The following is an 18,083-nucleotide window of genomic DNA, read 5'->3' as shown; positions in this document are numbered from 1 at the left end:
GCTCCACCCTGCCCCTGCTCCACCCCTACTTTACCCAGCTCCACCCTGCCTCTGCTCCACCCTTACTCCACCCAACTCCACCCTGCCTCTCCTCTACTCCTACTCCACCCAGCTCCACCCTGCCCTTACTTCACCACCCCGACAGGGACAGCACAGAGCGCGATAGAGAGACACAGAGACAGACTCCACCCCCACCCCGCCCCTATCATGAGCCCCCCACCCCGCCCCTATCATGAGCCCCCCACCCCGCCCCTATCATGAGCCCCCCACCCCGCCCCTATCATGAGCCCCCAACCCCGCGCCTCTAATTGGCGCCGCTGGCCCCGCACGCGCCTCCCGCACCGCGAACCCATTTGGCAGGAATGTCCGCTCGACCGCAATTAGTGCGGGTGGGGGGAACGGGGGGGCGGTGTAAGGGGGGGTACTCCCCCACCTCCCCCCTCCCTCTGTGACTCCCCCCCCCCCCCCCCCGGAGAGGATTTGAACCAGGGGTAGGCACACGATGGCCACACGCACGTGGGAAGACGTCGTAGTGGGGGGTCAGTAATAGTACTACTACTACTACGACGTATTGCTCGTGTTATACAGAGCAATGTGATAGTGAACACCACTGGGCTTGCACTCACGCGGGCAACTTGAAGCGATGTGTATTTGGCCTACTCTTCCACGCCGACCAGACGACTTTGATTTAGGTGGGCGTGCCCACGCTTTACCCCCCACCTCACACCCACGAGACCTGCCGATGCACTGTGGTGGTGGACCCCCTTTGTACTATACAAAGGGGGGGCACTCCTGAGTGGACAGAGGGGGGCGGGGCGAGGGGTGGGGGTTAGCAACCTCCCCCTCCCCCCCATTCTTTCAAGTGCCGCGGCAGGAGATCGAATCGAACCGACGGCGGTCTCCACTAATCACGCTCACTCTTTTTTGTTGTTTTGTACGTGCGACACACCGAAAACCGGTTTTAACAGGTTTCCCAATGTGGTTACCGGTTAAGCACGGAAAACAAACCCACCCGAGCGAGCGTCAACCTCTCGCGAGGGCCCCGCGCCGTGTGGAGTGGCTCCGATATGAAAAGCGAATTTAATCACGAATTACTGCCGCTACGATGTTTGCCTCTGCCTTGTAAAGTCTGCCGCACTCAAGCAATTGTTTACTGCTGTGGTGTACAATATATCCCTAGTGACACTATGGTGTACAATGTATCTCTGGTGACACTATGATGTACAATGTATCTCTAGTGACACTATGGTGTACAATGTATCACTAGTGACACTATGGTGTACAATGTATCTCTAGTGACACTATGATGTACAATGTATCTCTAGTGACACTATGATGTACAATGTATCACTAGTGACACTATGATGTACAATGTATCACTAGTGACACTATTATGTACAATGTATCACTAGTGACACTATGATGTACAATGTATCTCTAGTGACACTATAATGTACAATGTATCTCTAGTGACACTATGATGTACAATGTATCCCTAGTGACACTATGAGGTACAATGTATCTCTAGTGACACTATGATGTACAATGTATCACTAGTGACACTATGATGTACAATGTATCTCTAGTGACACTATGATGTACAATGTATCACTAGTGACACTATGATGTACAATATATCTCTAGTGACACTATGATGTACAATGTATCCCTAGTGACACTATGATGTACAATGTATCTCTAGTGACACTATGATGTACAATGTATCTCTAGTGACACTATGATGTACAATGTATCTCTAGTGACACTATGATGTACAATGTATCTCTAGTGACACTATGATGTACTAGGTATCACTAGTGACACTATGATGTACAATGTATCCCTGGTGACACTATGATGTACAATGTATTCCTAGTGACACTATGGTGTACAATGTATCACTAGTGCCACTATGATGTACAATGTATCTCTAGTGACACTATGATGTACAATGTATCTCTAGTGACACTATGATGTACAATGTATCCCTAGTGACACTATGATGTACAATGTATCTCTAGTGACACTATGATGTACAATGCATCTCTAGTGACACTATGATGTACAATGTATCCCTGGTGACACTATGATGTACAATTTATCTCTAGTGACACTATGATGTACAATTTATCTCTAGTGACACTATGATGTACAATTTATTTCTAGTGACACTATGATGTACAATGTATCACTAGTGACACTATGATGTACAATTTATCTCTAGTGACACTATGATGTACAATGTATCTCTAGTGACACTATGATGTACAATGTATCTCTAGTGACACTATGATGTAGAATGTATCACTAGTGACACTATGATGTACAATGTATCACTAGTGACACAATGATGTACAATGTATCTCTAGTGACACTATGATGTACAATGTATCACTAGTGACACTATGATGTACAATGTATCACTAGTGACACTATGATATACAATGTATCTCTAGTGACACTATGATGTACAATGTATCACTAGTGACACTATGATGTACAATGTATCCCTGGTGACACTATGATGTACAATGTATCCCTAGTGACACTATGGTGTACAATGTATCTCTAGTGACACTATGGTGTACAATGTATCACTAGTGACACTATGGTGTACAATGTATCACTAGTGACACTATGGTGTACAATGTATCACTAGTGACACTATGATGTACAATGTATCACTAGTAACACTATGATGTACAATGTATCACTAGTGACACTATGGTGTACAATGTATCTCTAGTGACACTATGATGTACAATTTATCTCTAGTGACACTATGATGTACAATATATCCCTAGTGACACTATGATGTACAATGTATCTCTAGTGACACTATGATGTACAATGTATCTCTAGTGACACTATGATGTACAATGTATCTCTAGTGACACTATGATGTACAATGTATCTCTAGTGACACTATGATGTACAATGTATCTCTAGTGACACTATGATGTACAATGTATCCCTGGTGACACTATGATGTACAATGTATCCCTAGTGACACCATGGTGTACAATGTATCTCTAGTGACACTATGGTGTACAATGTATCACTAGTGACACTATGGTGTACAATGTATCACTAGTGACACTATGGTGTACAATGTATCACTAGTAACACTATGATGTACAATGTATCACTAGTGACACTATGGTGTACAATGTATGACTAGTGACACTATGATGTACAATGTATCTCTAGTGACACTATGATGTACAATGTATCTCTAGTGACACTATGATGTACAATGTATCTCTAGTGACACTATGATGTACAATGTATCACTAGTAACACTATGGTGTACAATGTATCACTAGTGACACTATGATGTACAATGTATCTCTAGTGACACTATGATGTACAATGTATCTCTAGTGACACTATGATGTACAATGTATCTCTAGTGACACTATGATGTACAATGTATCTCTAGTGACACTATGGTGTACAATGTATCTCTAATGACACTATGATGTACAATATATCTCTAGTGACACTATGATGTACAATGTATCTCTAGTGACACTATGATGTACAATGTATCTCTAGTGACACTATGGTGTACAATGTATCTCTAATGACACTATGATGTACAATGTATCTCTAGTGACACTATGATGTACAATGTATCTCTAATGACACTATGATTTACAACGTATCCCTAGTGACACTATGATGTACAATGTATCACTAGTGACACTATGATGTACAATGTATCTCTAGTGACACTATGATGTACAATGTATCTCTAATGACACTATGATGTACAATGTATCTCTAGTGACACTATGGTGTACAATGTATCTCTAATGACACTATGATGTACAATGTATCTCTAGTGACACTATGGTGTACAATGTATCTCTAATGACACTATGATGTACAATGTATCACTAGTGACACTATGATGTACAATGTATCACTAGTGACACTATGGTGTACAATGTATCTCTAGTGACACTATGATGTACAATGTATCTCTATTGACACTATGATGTACAATGTATCTCTAGTGACACTATGATGTACAATGTATCACTAGTGACACTATGATGTGCAATGTATCACTAGTGACACTATGATGTACAATGTATCTCTAGTGACACTATGATGTACAATGTATCTCTAGTGACACTATGATGTACAATGCATCACTAGTGACACTATGATGTACAATGTATCTCTAGTGACACTATGATGTACAATGTATCTCTAGTGACACTATGATGTACAATGTATCTCTAGTGACACTATGATGTACAATGTATCTCTAGTGACACTATGATGTACAATGTATCTCTAGTGACACTATGATGTACAATGTATCACTAGTGACACTATGATGTACAATGTATCACTAGTGACACTATGATGTATAATGTATCTCTAGTGACACTATGATGTACAATGTATTACTAGTCACACTATGATGTACAATGTATCACTAGTGACACTATGATGTACAATATATTACTAGTCACACTATGATGTACAATGTATCTCTAGTGACACTATGATGTACAATGTATCACTAATGACACTATGATGTACAATGTATCTCTAGTGACACTATGATGTACAATGTATCACTAGTGACACTATGATGTACAATGTATCTCTAGTGACACTATGATGTACAATGTATCACTAGTGACACTATGGTGTACAATGTATCTCTAGTGACACTATGATGTACAATGTATCTCTAGTGACACTATGGTGTACAATGTATCTCTAGTGACACTATGATGTACAATGTATCTCTAGTGACACTATGGTGTACAATGTATCTCTAATGACACTATGATGTACAATGTATCTCTAGTGACACTATGGTGTACAATGTATCACTAGTGACACAATGATGTACAATATATATCTAATGACACTATGATGTACAATGTATCACTAGTGACACTATGGTGTACAATGTATCCCTAGTGACACTATGATGTACAATGTATCACTAGTGACACTATGATGTACAATGTATCACTAGTGACACTATGATGTACAATGTATCACTAGTGACACTATGATGTACAATGTATCACTAGTGACACTATGATGTACAATGTATCTCTAGTGACACTATGGTTTACAATGAATCACTAGTGACACTATGATGTGCAATGTATCCCTGGTGACACTATGATGTACAATGTATCTCTAGTGACACTATGACATACAATGTATCACTAGTGACACTATGATGTACAATTTATCTCTAGTGACACTATGATGTACGATGTATCTCTATTGACACTATGATGTACAATGTATCTCTAGTGACACTATGATGTACAATGTATCTCTAGTGGCACTATGATGTACAATGTATCTCTAGTGACACTATGATGTACAATGTATCACTAGTGACACTATGATGTACAATGCATCTCTAGTGACACTATGATGTACAATGTATCCCTAGTGACACTATGATGTACAATGTATCTCTAGTGACACTATGATGTACAATGTATCCCTAGTGACACTATGATGTACAATGTATCTCTAGTGACACTATGATGTACAATGCATCTCTAGTGACACTGTGATTTACAATGTATCACTAGTGACACTATGATGTACAATGCATCTCTAGTGACACTATGATGTACAATGCATCTCTAGTGACCCTATGATGTACAATGTATCCCTAGTGACACTATGATGTACAATGTATCTCTAGTGACACTATGATGTACAATGTATCTCTAGTGACACTATGATGTACAATGTATCACTAGTGACACTATGATGTACAATGTATCCTTGGTGACACTATGATGTACAATGTATCCCTAGTAACACTATGATGTACAATGTATCTCTAGTGACACTATGATGTACAATGTATCTCTATTGACACTATGATGTACAATGTATCTCTAGTGACACTATGATGTACAATGTGTCCCTAGTGACACTATGATGTACAATGTATCCATGGTGACACTATGATGTACAATGTATCCATGGTGACACTATGATGTACAATGTATCTCTAGTGACACTATGATGTACAATGTATCTCTAGTGACACTATGATGTACAATGTATCTCTAGTGATACAATGATGTACAATGTATCTCTAGTGACACTATGACATACAATGTATCACTAGTGACACTATGATGTACAATTTATCTCTAGTGACACTATGATGTACAATGTATCTCTATTGACACTATGATGTGCAATGTATCTCTAGTGACACTATGATGTACAATGTATCTCTAGTGACACTATGATGTACAATGTATCTCTAGTGACACTATGGTGTACAATGTATCTCTAGTGACACTATGATGTACAATGTATCACTAGTGACACTATGATGTACAATGCATCTCTAGTGACACTATGATGTACAATGTATCCCTAGTGACACTATGATGTACAATGTATCTCTAGTGACACTATGATGTACAATGTATCCCTAGTGACACTATGATGTACAATGTATCTCTAGTGACACTATGATGTACAATGCATCTCTAGTGACACTGTGATGTACAATGTATCACTAGTGACACTATGATGTACAATGCATCTCTAGTGACACTATGATGTACAATGTATCCCTAGTGACACTATGATGTACAATGTATTCCTAGTGACACTATGATGTACAATGTATCTCTAGTGACACTATGATGTACAATGTATCACTAGTGACACTATGATGTACAATGTATCCATGGTGACACTATGATGTACAATGTATCCATGGTGACACTATGATGTACAATGTATCCATGGTGACACTATGATGTACAATATATCTCTAGTGACACTATGATGTACAATGTATCTCTAGTGACACTATGATGTACAATGTATCTCTAGTGACACAATGATGTACAATGTATCTCTAGTGACACTATGATGTACAATGTATCCCTAGTAACACTATGATGTACAATGTATCCCTGGTGACACTATGATGTACAATGCATCTCTAGTGACACTATGAAGTACAATGTATCTCTAGTGACACTATGATGTACAATGTATCTCTAATGACACTATGATGTACAATGTTTCTCTAGTGACACTATGATGTACAATGTATCTCTAGTGACACTATGATGTACAATGTATCTCTAGTGACACTATGATGTACAATGTATCTCTAGTGACACTATGATGTACAATGCATCTCAAGTGACACTATGATGTACAATGTATCTCTAGTGACACTATGGTGTACAATGTATCACTAGTGACACTATGATGTACAATGTGTCACTAGTGACACTATGGTGTACAATGTATCCCTAGTGACACTATGATGTACAATGTATCACTAGTGACACTATGATGTACAATGTATCTCTAGTGACACTATGATGTATAATGTATCACTAGTGACACTATGATGTACAATGCATCTCTAGTGACACTATGATGTACAATGCATCTCTAGTGACACTATGATGTACAATGTATCACTAGTGACACTATGATGTACAATGTATCTCTAGTGACACTATGATGTACAATGTATCTCTAGTGACACTATGATGTACAATGTATCTCTAGTGACACTATGATGTACAATGTATCACGAGTGACACTATGATGTACAATGTATTCCTGGTGACACTATGATGTACAATGTATCTCTAGTGACACTATGATGTACAATGTATCTCTAGTGACACTATGATGTACAATGTATCTCTAGTGACACTATGATGTACAATGTATCTCTAGTGACACTATGATGTACAATGTATCCCTAGTGACACTATGATGTACAATATATCCCTAGTGACACTATGATGTACAATGTATCTCTAGTGACACTATGATGTACAATGTATCTCTAGTGACACTATGATGTACAATGTATCTCTAGTGACACTATGGTGTACAATGTATCCCTGGTGACACTATGATGTACAATGTATCACTAGTTACACTATGGTGTACAATGTATCCCTTATGACACTATGATGTACAATGTATCACTAGTGACACTATGGTGTACAATGTATCCCTAGTGACACTATGATGTACAATGTATCTCTAGTTACACTATGATGTACAATGTATCCCTAGTGACACTATGGTGTACAATGTATCCCTGGTGACATACAATAACACACACGCTCCCCAAACATATACACAATAACGCACACGCTCTCCACACACAAACAATAACACACATGCTCCCCACACACACACAATAACACACACGCTCCCCACACACACACAATAACACACACACAATAACACACACACACAATAACACACACGCTGCCCACACACACACAATAACACACACGCTCCATACACACACACAATAACACACACGCTCCCCACACACACACAATAACACACACGCGTACACATTCATAAACAAACACAGACATATATATAGCTAAGTTCCATGGGAAAGCCAGCTTGAGTGATCAACTCAAGTTCACATTCCCATGGAAACTCGGTATTACACACAAACACACACATATCCCCATTCAGCCTTCTACAGACTGTCAAGGCCAACAGGGCACACGAGGGGGTGTGTGGCCAGAAACCACGCACGGCCACCTTTGTCTCCCCAGTGGCGATGTTTACACAGCGCACCAGGTACTCACGTGAAGCTGATTTAAAATCGCTGCAACTTTTTTACTTGTGCTCATGTGAATGTAATTCTGTCGCCCGATATTCTTTAAATCCTCGAAAAGGAAAAATACTATATAACTATAAACCTTCTCAATATATACTATATATATGTAACCTATCTCGGCCTCGCTGTGCGCTGCGTTGCACCGCTAGTAGATTAGATAACCTTGCGTTCAATAAACCCTCGGAGCCAGGATGAACGTCCAACTCCAATCGTCATTTATTGATTGTAATAAGGTAAAACTGGTGGGAAAACACAGATACAACATCTGTTATAATCCGGAAACACCCACACAATGAACACCACAGCATCAGAACATTGTCTTAGATAACAATAGATCCTGGACGGACCAGGCCCCCACATTACCACTGAACAACTAGACAAAAGCACAAGCTGGTGCGTTGCATACAGGCACATCGTGTATTCATCCCACTGCACCCCAAATGTACAAAATCGTAACTTCCTGGTCACGTGACCAAAATTAGCATAAAAAACAGGAACTTCCTGTGAACGTACGCTCCACATCTGCCGTGAGGCAAGACACTCCCCGTCTGCTATCTAGGAGATACCACCATTTATTTCCTATCTCAAAAACAAGTGTATAACAACTTCAATGGGTCGACTTATTTGTCCATATCTTTGCGAGAGAGAAGTAGTACTATCTCGACTATGGGCCTGATGAAAGTTCTTGCGACACCTTGCTTCGCAATCATAACCTCGACCTTTCGAACTTTTCCATCGGCACTTGGAATCGACTTGAGGATGCGGCCCATTGGCCACTCATTCCGTTTGGCTTGGTTGTCCTTCAGTAGGACGAGGTCGCCTTCTTGGATGTCTGGTCTGTTAGACTGCCACTTGTTGCGCACTTGGAGTGTTGTAAGGTACTCGTTTTTCCAGCGACGCCAGAACATGTTCGCGAAGCTCTGCACTTGTCTCCATTGACGTCTGTAGAGGTCTGCAGTGCTGGCCTCCTCGGTAGGTGCTGTGAGCACATCTGTCTTCTGGGTAAGAAGTGTAGCAGGAGTCAAGATGAATGGTGACTCCGGGTCAGTTGAGACGGGGATCAGGGGTCTTGAGTTAATTATGGCTGAGACCTCGGCCATGAGAGTGGTCAAGACCTCGTGAGAGAGCCGTGTGGACCCGACATCACATAGCATGGAGTCGAGAATGCGTCGAGCAATCCCGATCATGCGTTCCCAGGCTCCACCCATATGCGAAGAGTGGGGAGGATTGAAGATCCATGTGCAGCCTTGGTCACTAAGGTATTTCCTGACAGAATCATCTTCGATATTCTCCGTATTGATCTTAAGCTCTTTACATGCTCCTATGAAATTGGTTCCACAATCAGAACGGAGTTGCTTGGCTGGCCCTCTGATGGCGAAGATTCTCCGGAGTGCATTTATAAAGCTCGAAGAGTCCATGGACTCGATGACTTCGATGTGCACTGCTCGTGTACTCATACAGGTGAACAGCACTGCCCAACGTTTGCTGTTCGCGAGCCCTCCTCTGGTGCGGCGGGAGATGACTGTCCATGGTCCGAACACGTCGATCCCTACAGAGGTGAAGGGAGGTTCCACACTGAGTCGATCGGCTGGGAGGTCTGCCATTTTCTGTTCTTCCTGTTTTCCACGTAGCTTACGACACCGGATACACTTGTGGATTGTGCTGGCAATGCACCTCTTTGCTCCAACGATCCACAGCCCTGCAAATCGGATTGCTCCTTCTGTGAAGTGCCGACCTTGGTGCTTGACCTTCTCGTGGTAGTGGCGCACAAGTAAGATTGCGATGTGGCTCTGGCTTGGGATTATGAGGGGGTTTCGTTCATTCTCATCTAATTTTGCATTCCCTAGCCGACCACCGATCCTGAGCAAGTCGTCTTTATCCACCCTGGGGTTTAGCTTCCTGAGGGTGCTGACCCTAGGAAAGTCTTCTCCCTTGTTGATGGCCTTGATCTCACTTGCATAAGCTGCCTGTTGCACACAGCGGAAGACTGATTTCCTTGCTCTGGAAAGCTCGTCTTCAGTGCGTGGCCCTGTGCAGCTACCAGTGGTGCCTCTCATCGGGCGATGGAAGCAGTCTGCGATATGCGTTAAATGTGCTATCGCTCGCACGAGCGTCGTCCATTTCGAGAAATGTTCAAAATGGTGTGGACTCAGTGGACTTCTTGGTCGCACATTTGTTACGAAAGTTGTCACTTGAAGACGAATCTCCTTGTCTGACTCGGGCTCTATGAGTCCAAAGGTCTCCTTGGTAGTACATGGGCCACCGTCTCGTCGTAAGAGGAACGCTGGACCCGTCAGCCAGATGGTTTACTTCAGCAGAGATGCAGGGACGGACATAGTTGCGAGATCTGCTGGATTCTGATCAGTTGGAACGTAATTCCATTGCTCCGGCTGCGTCGATCTCCTGATGCGTTCCACCCAGGTGCTGATGTAGGTGTAGAACCTTCTCGTTTGGTTGTTTATGTAGCCTAGTACGACCTTACTGTCAGTGTAGAACTTGACCACGTCCAGTTTGACGTCCAATTCGTCTAAGATGAGTTCCGTCATTTCTGTAGCTAGAACAGCTCCACACAGCTCGAGCCTTGGGATGGTATGTTCTGGTTGTGGGGCCTTGCCGTGGAACTCCTTCCAGGATTCTCACTCGGATGACAGGAACGGAGAGGCCACGGCCGCAGCGACCACCGCCACGAACACCAGCAGAGCGACGAGCAGTAGCTCGTCTTAGTCTTCTTCCCGTCAGTCAGGGCTGGCTTGGAGAAACGTGGAGGAACAAACTCCAGCGAAAACGGTGGATGTACAAACGAAGTCATGGTGGTTTCTTCGTAAGTCTGCACGGTACAGCCTTGACTTCTCTCGCCGAGTTTCTCTTTCAGCGTGAAGTTGTTGGGGCACGGTTTGAAGAGCGACGTTCGTCCATTCGCGAGCACACTCGTTCTGAATGTGCTAATGTGGTCTGGTTTGTGTGTTCCATCGAGACAAACGTCACCTACGATGACCCATCCTAGGTCGAGTCTCTGGGCGTAGGGAGCATCGTGAGGTCCATTGCGTTGGTCGCGAACCTTGTGGACTCTTAGCATGTCCCTGCCGAGCAGAAGTAAAATCTGTGCCGCGTGATCCAATGGCGGGATGAACTCTGCTATGGGTTTCAGGTGTGGGTGGTGACGTGCAACTTCGGGTGTGGGAATCTCACTCCTGTCGTCCGGTATCTCGTTGCACTTTGTCACCGTAGGAAGGGCTAGCTTCATGGTGCTATCTATGGCTTCCACCATGAGGCTGCTCGCTCTTCTTCCCGCTGTCTCCATCAGTCCTGAGCATGTTCTGAGCGTGTATGGAAAGGAATTCCCACCTACACTTAGCTGATCAAAGAACTCTGACCTTGCCAAAGACCTGTTGCTCTGGTCGTCCATTATGGTGTACATCCTTACTGCCCTTTCAGGATGTCCTTTGGGATAGACTCGGATGAGGCATATCTTTGAGCAAGATCTTCCTTTGAAGCCTTCTCCACAGACTTCTGTGCATTTGGTTGTGATTGACTAAGTGAGTGCGGCGGTCTCGCCTTGCTCCCCGCCGTGCTCTGCTTCGGGATTGGAAGCCTTAGTGCCACTGGGTTTCGAGTAAAATGTGTGCAGAGCAGTTGCGTGTTTGTCGCTGCCACATTCCTCGCACTTGATATCTGCCTTGCAATTCCTTGCAAGGTGGTTTGTAGAAGCACAGCATTTGAAGCACACTCCAAATTCTTTCAGCATGTTCTTCCGCTCTTCCAATGGCTTCCTCCTAAACTCACGGCATTTCTGGAGGGAGTGAGGTTTATCATGCAATGGGCATTGCTTCTCTGGATCCTTTATCTTTTTCTTTGTGGTGGTTGCCTGGACGGAGTTTGCGAATGTCGCAGGAGAGACCTCAGTCTTGTGTACGAAAATTGGCACTCTCGCTGTTCCTCGTTTCGCCATCGTTCTTTCCATTTTTGGGAGATCTGGACTGTAAATTTCCGTGGTGCCAAACAAGAAACTCGGGTCATTTCTAGTCTTAGCCAGGTTGCGAATAAACATTGAGAAAAAAGAGAATGGGGGGAATGCAAGCTGATGCTCTGACTTGTATCTTGAACCCGCTGTTCTCCATTTTTCCTGCACGTCAAATGGCAATTTCTCTACGATGGGGTTCACGCCATGGTAGGTATTCAAGAAAATGAGACCTGGTAAGTAGGGGTCAGCCTGGGCTGATTCAAGCTCCATCAAAATATCTCCAAGCCATCGTAACCTTTTATTGTCCCTACCAGAGATTTTTGGAAAGTTCTGCAACTTCTTGAAGAGAGCCTTCTCAATAGTTTCTGGGCTACCATAGCACTCCTCGAGCCTCTCCCACACCGCATGCAGGCTTGAGGTGGGGTCGCCAATGTTTGTTGACCGGATCATCTTTGCGTACTCTGCAGATTCATTTCCTAACCATTTCACCAACAGGTCGAGTTCTTCACTTGCAGAGATATCTGCATTTCGGATTGCATTCCTGAAGGTAGATCTCCAGGCTCGATAGTTCTCAGAGTGGTCATCAAACTTAACGAGTCCTGTGTTGATTAGTTCGCAGTGAGCCAGGTACCTAGCAAAGTCCCCTAGTCCTGCTGATCCAGGGTGTGTCCATACTGGCGCTTGTGAGGTGGCATTATTGTCTGTATTGCCTTGCATGCCGTCATTTGCGATGGCGTTGGACTGTGGGCCCAAAGGGTTTCGATCACATTGGCTGGATCCCCTTATGTGACTGTCTGGAATGTGGGTCTGACTTGGTGCATCTACGTCTGACCCCACGTGTGCGACGCTGAGTCGGCGACTAACTGCCAGGGCAGGATATGCATTTCCACCATTCCCGTAGACAGCATTCATGTTCATTCGGTGTGGAGATGGCGATGCCTGAACGTCCACCCTTTGTTCAGTATCGTTTGGTGGAGGAGCATTGATGCATTGTTCAGACCAGTCCAAAATATTTTTTCTAGTGAGTTGATCACGGTCCTTAACAGGTATCTGAGTGCCAAACTCACTCCAATTCTCTTCCTTATCCAGGTTGGCTGCTGCCTCGAGCACCTCTGCCTGGGCCCTTGCAGCAGCTGCTTCCTTTTTGAGTTGTAGGGTGCTTAACTTAGCATCCAGCTCAATTTTCTTCCGTGTGGCGGTAGCCACTAATATACTCTCTTGCTCTTCAAGCTCTGCTTTCCTCCATGCGGCAGTAGCCGCTAATGTACTCTCTTGCTCTTCAAGCTCTGCTTTCTTCCGCGCAGCAGCAGCCGCTAATGTGCTCTCTTGCTCTTCAAGCTCTGCTTTCTTCCGTGCAGCAGTAATTGCTATGCTTGTTTCTTCCTGCTCTGCTTTCCTCCGTGCGGCAGCAGTTGCTATGCTTGCTTCTTCTTGTATGTAGGCCTTTTCAATTAGCATAGCTTCCTCTTCAGCCATATAGGCAATACGGGCGTTTGCTGCTTCTGCTGCGGCGCGTGCCTGAGCTGCTGCCATACTAGTAGATGATGTCTTTGAGTGTGCTGAGGCTTTAGATCTTGTGGTGGACCTGGATGAGACAGAGTGCTGAGATCGTGTCTCTCTTAAGCCCTCCACACGGTCCATTGCATCTTGTATCACTGCCTGCACATTATCATCGAGCAGTTCGAGGAAGTGTTCTTGCATACGCACTCCCTCAATGCCCTCATCTGTTTTCACCTTCATCAGGAGGGAGATGTATTTATTTGCCAGGAGCTTGTAGCTTGAGCTGCTCACATTCACTCGCTGGATGGCCCGCTGAATTGAGGCCACTGTGTCTGAGGCGTTTGAAGCTTCAGATAAATCTGCTTCAACCCGGTTCCATGCCCGTTGTATTCTGGCATCAAGGTCCTGTTCTCATCCTCATAGCTTTCCAAGGCCCGTTGTGTCAACCTGACCTCTCTTTGGGGCCTTGAACTCCCTTGGTCCTCTTGAGGCAGGATGGGAGGTCCTGGATTGCTTAAATCACCTTCTTCAGTATCTCTCCCTGCTGAACTGTGGCTTTCCATGCTGCGATGCTTGCAGCACGATTTTAATGTAGACTCGTTGCAGAGCTCCTTGCTTGCTGCAGGCTGACTGCTTGAGAGCTCCTTGCTTGCTGCAGGCTGACTGTTTGAGAGCTCTTTTCTTGCTGCAGGCTGACTGCTTGAGAGCTCCTTGCTTGCTGCAGGCTAACTGCTTGAGAGCTGGTTGCTTGCTGCAGGCTGACTGCTTGAGAGCTCCTTGCTTGCTGCAGGCTGACTGCTTGAGAGCTTCAAGAAGACTGTCTTTTTACTTGCTGCAGGGCTGGCTGCAGCACCGGTTGGGAGCTTCGAGAAGATTGTCTTTTTACTATCTCGGCCTCGCTGTGCGCTGCGTTGCACCGCTAGTCGAGTAGATAACCTTGCGTTCAATAAACCCTCGGAGCCAGGATGAACGTCCAACTCCAATCGTCATTTATTGATTGTAACAAGGTAAAACTGGTGAGAAAACACAGATACAGCATCTGTTATAATCCGGAAACACCAACACAATGAACACCACAGCATTAGATCATTGTCTTAGATAACAATAGATCCTGGACGGACCAGGCCCTCACATTACCACTGAACAACTAGACAAAAGCACAAGCAGGTGCGTTGCATACCGGCACATCGTGTATTCATCCCACTGCACCCCAAATGTACAGCATTACACATAACACTAAACTGTGGATGAGATACTTCGTCATCTTTACTCTCATAATCGCAACATAGGCACAAGTCTGACTCGACGTACTAATTCACAAGTAACATCCACAATAAGGAAAGTCACAGGCTTCGTTACTAACTAGGCCTCGTATTTACTACAACAACTTAACGGCACCATAAAGGCATTTACATCACTATAACGGTCATTCCAACATTACAACAGCATTGCCAATATTATAGGAATATAAACAACTTACAGACAATGCTTCTTAAGCTCCCACAATGGACAAGTGCGGCTGTGGTCTCACTGAGATGCGATGCGTGCCGCCATCTTGACTTATCTGTGTAATGGCCGACGCCCGCGTGGTACAGTGGTTATCTAAAATCGTAACTTCCTGGTCACGTGACCAAAATTAGCATAAAAAACAGGAACTTCGTACGCTCCACATCTGCAGTGAGGCAAGACATAACCCCTCTCAATATATACTATATATATGTGTAGTGTTGTACAGACGGACTCTTCAACGTCTTTTGTAGCACACACTTTGATTCGTCTTATGAACACAGTCCCTATGCACTGAGGGGTATACGGTCCCCTCACCCATTACACTCAGAACGTACAAGCCTCCGCACCCTACAGGCTACTTAATATCCCGCTCTTTCAGTGTCCTCTGACTGGACCTAGGGGATGTCTCCCCGACCACTGGTTACACTGAACCCTAGCCCTTATAAGGGCTGGAGGGCTTGGTCCAGGGTCCTAGGCTTCTTCCGCCGTCTTGGGTCTTCGTGTAGTCGAACTCCTCGAGAGCTCTGAGCGCTCTGGCTTTATACTTGTTCGTGGCCGGGTTGTCCAATCCCCGGCCACCTTGTGGAACCCTGTGATTGGTCATTCCCAATCTGCTTTAGGATCCCAATTCACCCTATCTGACCCTGACCGTTTGGTCACGCGGGAAAACCTTGTTTACGGTCAGCTCTCACAGCTTGTGAGACCCTGACCGTTAGAAAGAGCGGGGACACCTTGTCAACGATTAGCTCTCCCAGTTTGTGAACATCGAGTAGGTAACTCTACTACATATGTAACCCCTCTCAATATATACTATATATATGTCATCCCTCTCAATATATACTATATATATGTAACCCCTCTCAATATATACTATATATATATAACCCCTCTCAATATATACACTCTTCTTCTTGTTTCTTTCGGTAAAGTCACGTAGAAGGGAAGTAATAAAATAATAAAAATAAAACATAATAAAACAATTCTCACGACGTTTCGGCTACAACGCAAGCAGCCGTCTTCAGGTGAAGAATGAGACACTACCAAACTAGGAGCTTATATATAAGCTGCATTGGGGGTTGAAGAGCGCCTTAACAAAAAGAATGTGCATGTGAAGAGGGATTTAGCATATTCATGGAAAATGCGTAGGCGTTGGGCGGGGGGGTGTCAAAGTCATATTATGCCCATGCATTATGCAGGATCAGCAGCAACCAAGGGGGGTGCAGGGATTAGCAGTAACAAAGGAAAGGAATGTTAATGATATGTAGCTGCAGTTACTCAACAACACGTAGAAAACTAAAGTATAAACTACATAAAAAACTAAAGTATAAACTGCATCGCACCATCAGTATACTTACTATACTCTATAATAAGCTGAGTTACTAACAGCAAGTAATACATTACAATTTTACCTCGTAAAAATTCTATAATATGCTTCCATCTAAACCTTATTCTCTTACATCACACGAGCATATACCGTACTATATACTGCCATAGATAAACCCAACATTAAATTATATACTGTATTGCTGTAAACCAACCTATATCTTATACATTTAATATCACACTATGTATTATTCTACACACCCTAATGTGTATCGAAATGGTTTATTACGTCCTTCCAATGATTGCTGAGCCAGAATCCATCTTCTCGGTTAAAGTTGTCTCTGTGTTTGTATATGTGGATCGCCTCATGAACGAATCTCTCATGATAGCCAGATGGCTTGCAGAGAACCTCTGTCTTGGAGAAGTCAATATCATGTGAGCCCACTGAGTTGTAACAGTGATCTGCCACGGCTGAGGTGTTAGTCCTACCGTGTTTCAGGTCAGCTTTATGTTCACGGATGCGGTCCGAGACATGTCGTTTGGTTTCCCCAATGTAACTGCTACCACAGTGGCAACTTAGTTTGTAGACGCCAGGGTACTGTATGTCTGGAACCACATCTTTTACAGACGGTACCAGATCACGGATTTTATGTACTGTGTTGAATCGGACCTGGATCTTGTGTTTAATCAGGATTTTGGAGATCTTTTTTGTGACCCCAGCAATGTAGGGTAAGGTGATGGTCTTGAAAGGCTCCTCAACAGGATCCTTCTTGATGGTTGGAGTGATGGCTTTGCGGATTGTATAGTCGGAGTAACCATTTGCCTTAAGAGCTTGGCGTACGTGTTTGAGTTCACTGGAAATGTGTTCATGGTCGGAGATGCATTGGGCTCTATGATATAGAGTCTTGATGAGGGAATTCTTCTGAGATGGATGGTGGTGGGAATCCGGTTTTAGATAAGCATCCGTGTGGGTGGCTTTCCTGTAGACAGAGTGGCTCATTGAACCATCAGGTCTCCTTTTGATTAGGACATCCAAAAAGGGTAGCTTGCCATCATTTTCGACTTCCATGGTGAATCTGATGGCTGGGTGTATGGAATTGATGTGGTCGAGAAATTGGTCTAGAGCAGGCCGGCCATGTG

At 43.8% G+C, this 18,083-nt stretch overlaps 1 protein-coding gene across 1 annotated transcript; it reads right to left on the bottom strand.

The window, feature by feature from the left end:
- Positions 1-9,221: 9,221 nt before the first annotated feature.
- On the bottom strand, positions 9,222-10,545 carry LOC133357120 (uncharacterized). The gene has a single exon (XM_061574912.1). It carries the CDS (start codon positions 10,252-10,254, stop codon positions 9,271-9,273), a length of 984 nt encoding a protein of 327 aa, XP_061430896.1. The 5' UTR covers positions 10,255-10,545; the 3' UTR covers positions 9,222-9,270.
- Between the last annotated feature and the right edge of the window lie 7,538 nt (positions 10,546-18,083).

This window comes from Lethenteron reissneri, chromosome 56, assembly GCF_015708825.2.
Source record: "Lethenteron reissneri isolate LAM-NWPU_2019-01 chromosome 56, ASM1570882v1, whole genome shotgun sequence".
NCBI lineage: Eukaryota > Metazoa > Chordata > Hyperoartia > Petromyzontiformes > Petromyzontidae > Lethenteron > Lethenteron reissneri.
The sequence above is the reverse complement of the archived record's forward strand: the minus strand, read 5'-3'. Positions and strand labels throughout refer to the sequence as shown.

Bases quoted from the DNA above. Each gene is read 5' to 3' on its own strand.
- LOC133357120 (XM_061574912.1), bottom strand. From the start codon at position 10,254: ATGGCAGACCTCCCAGCCGATCGACTCAGTGTGGAACCTCCCTTCACC.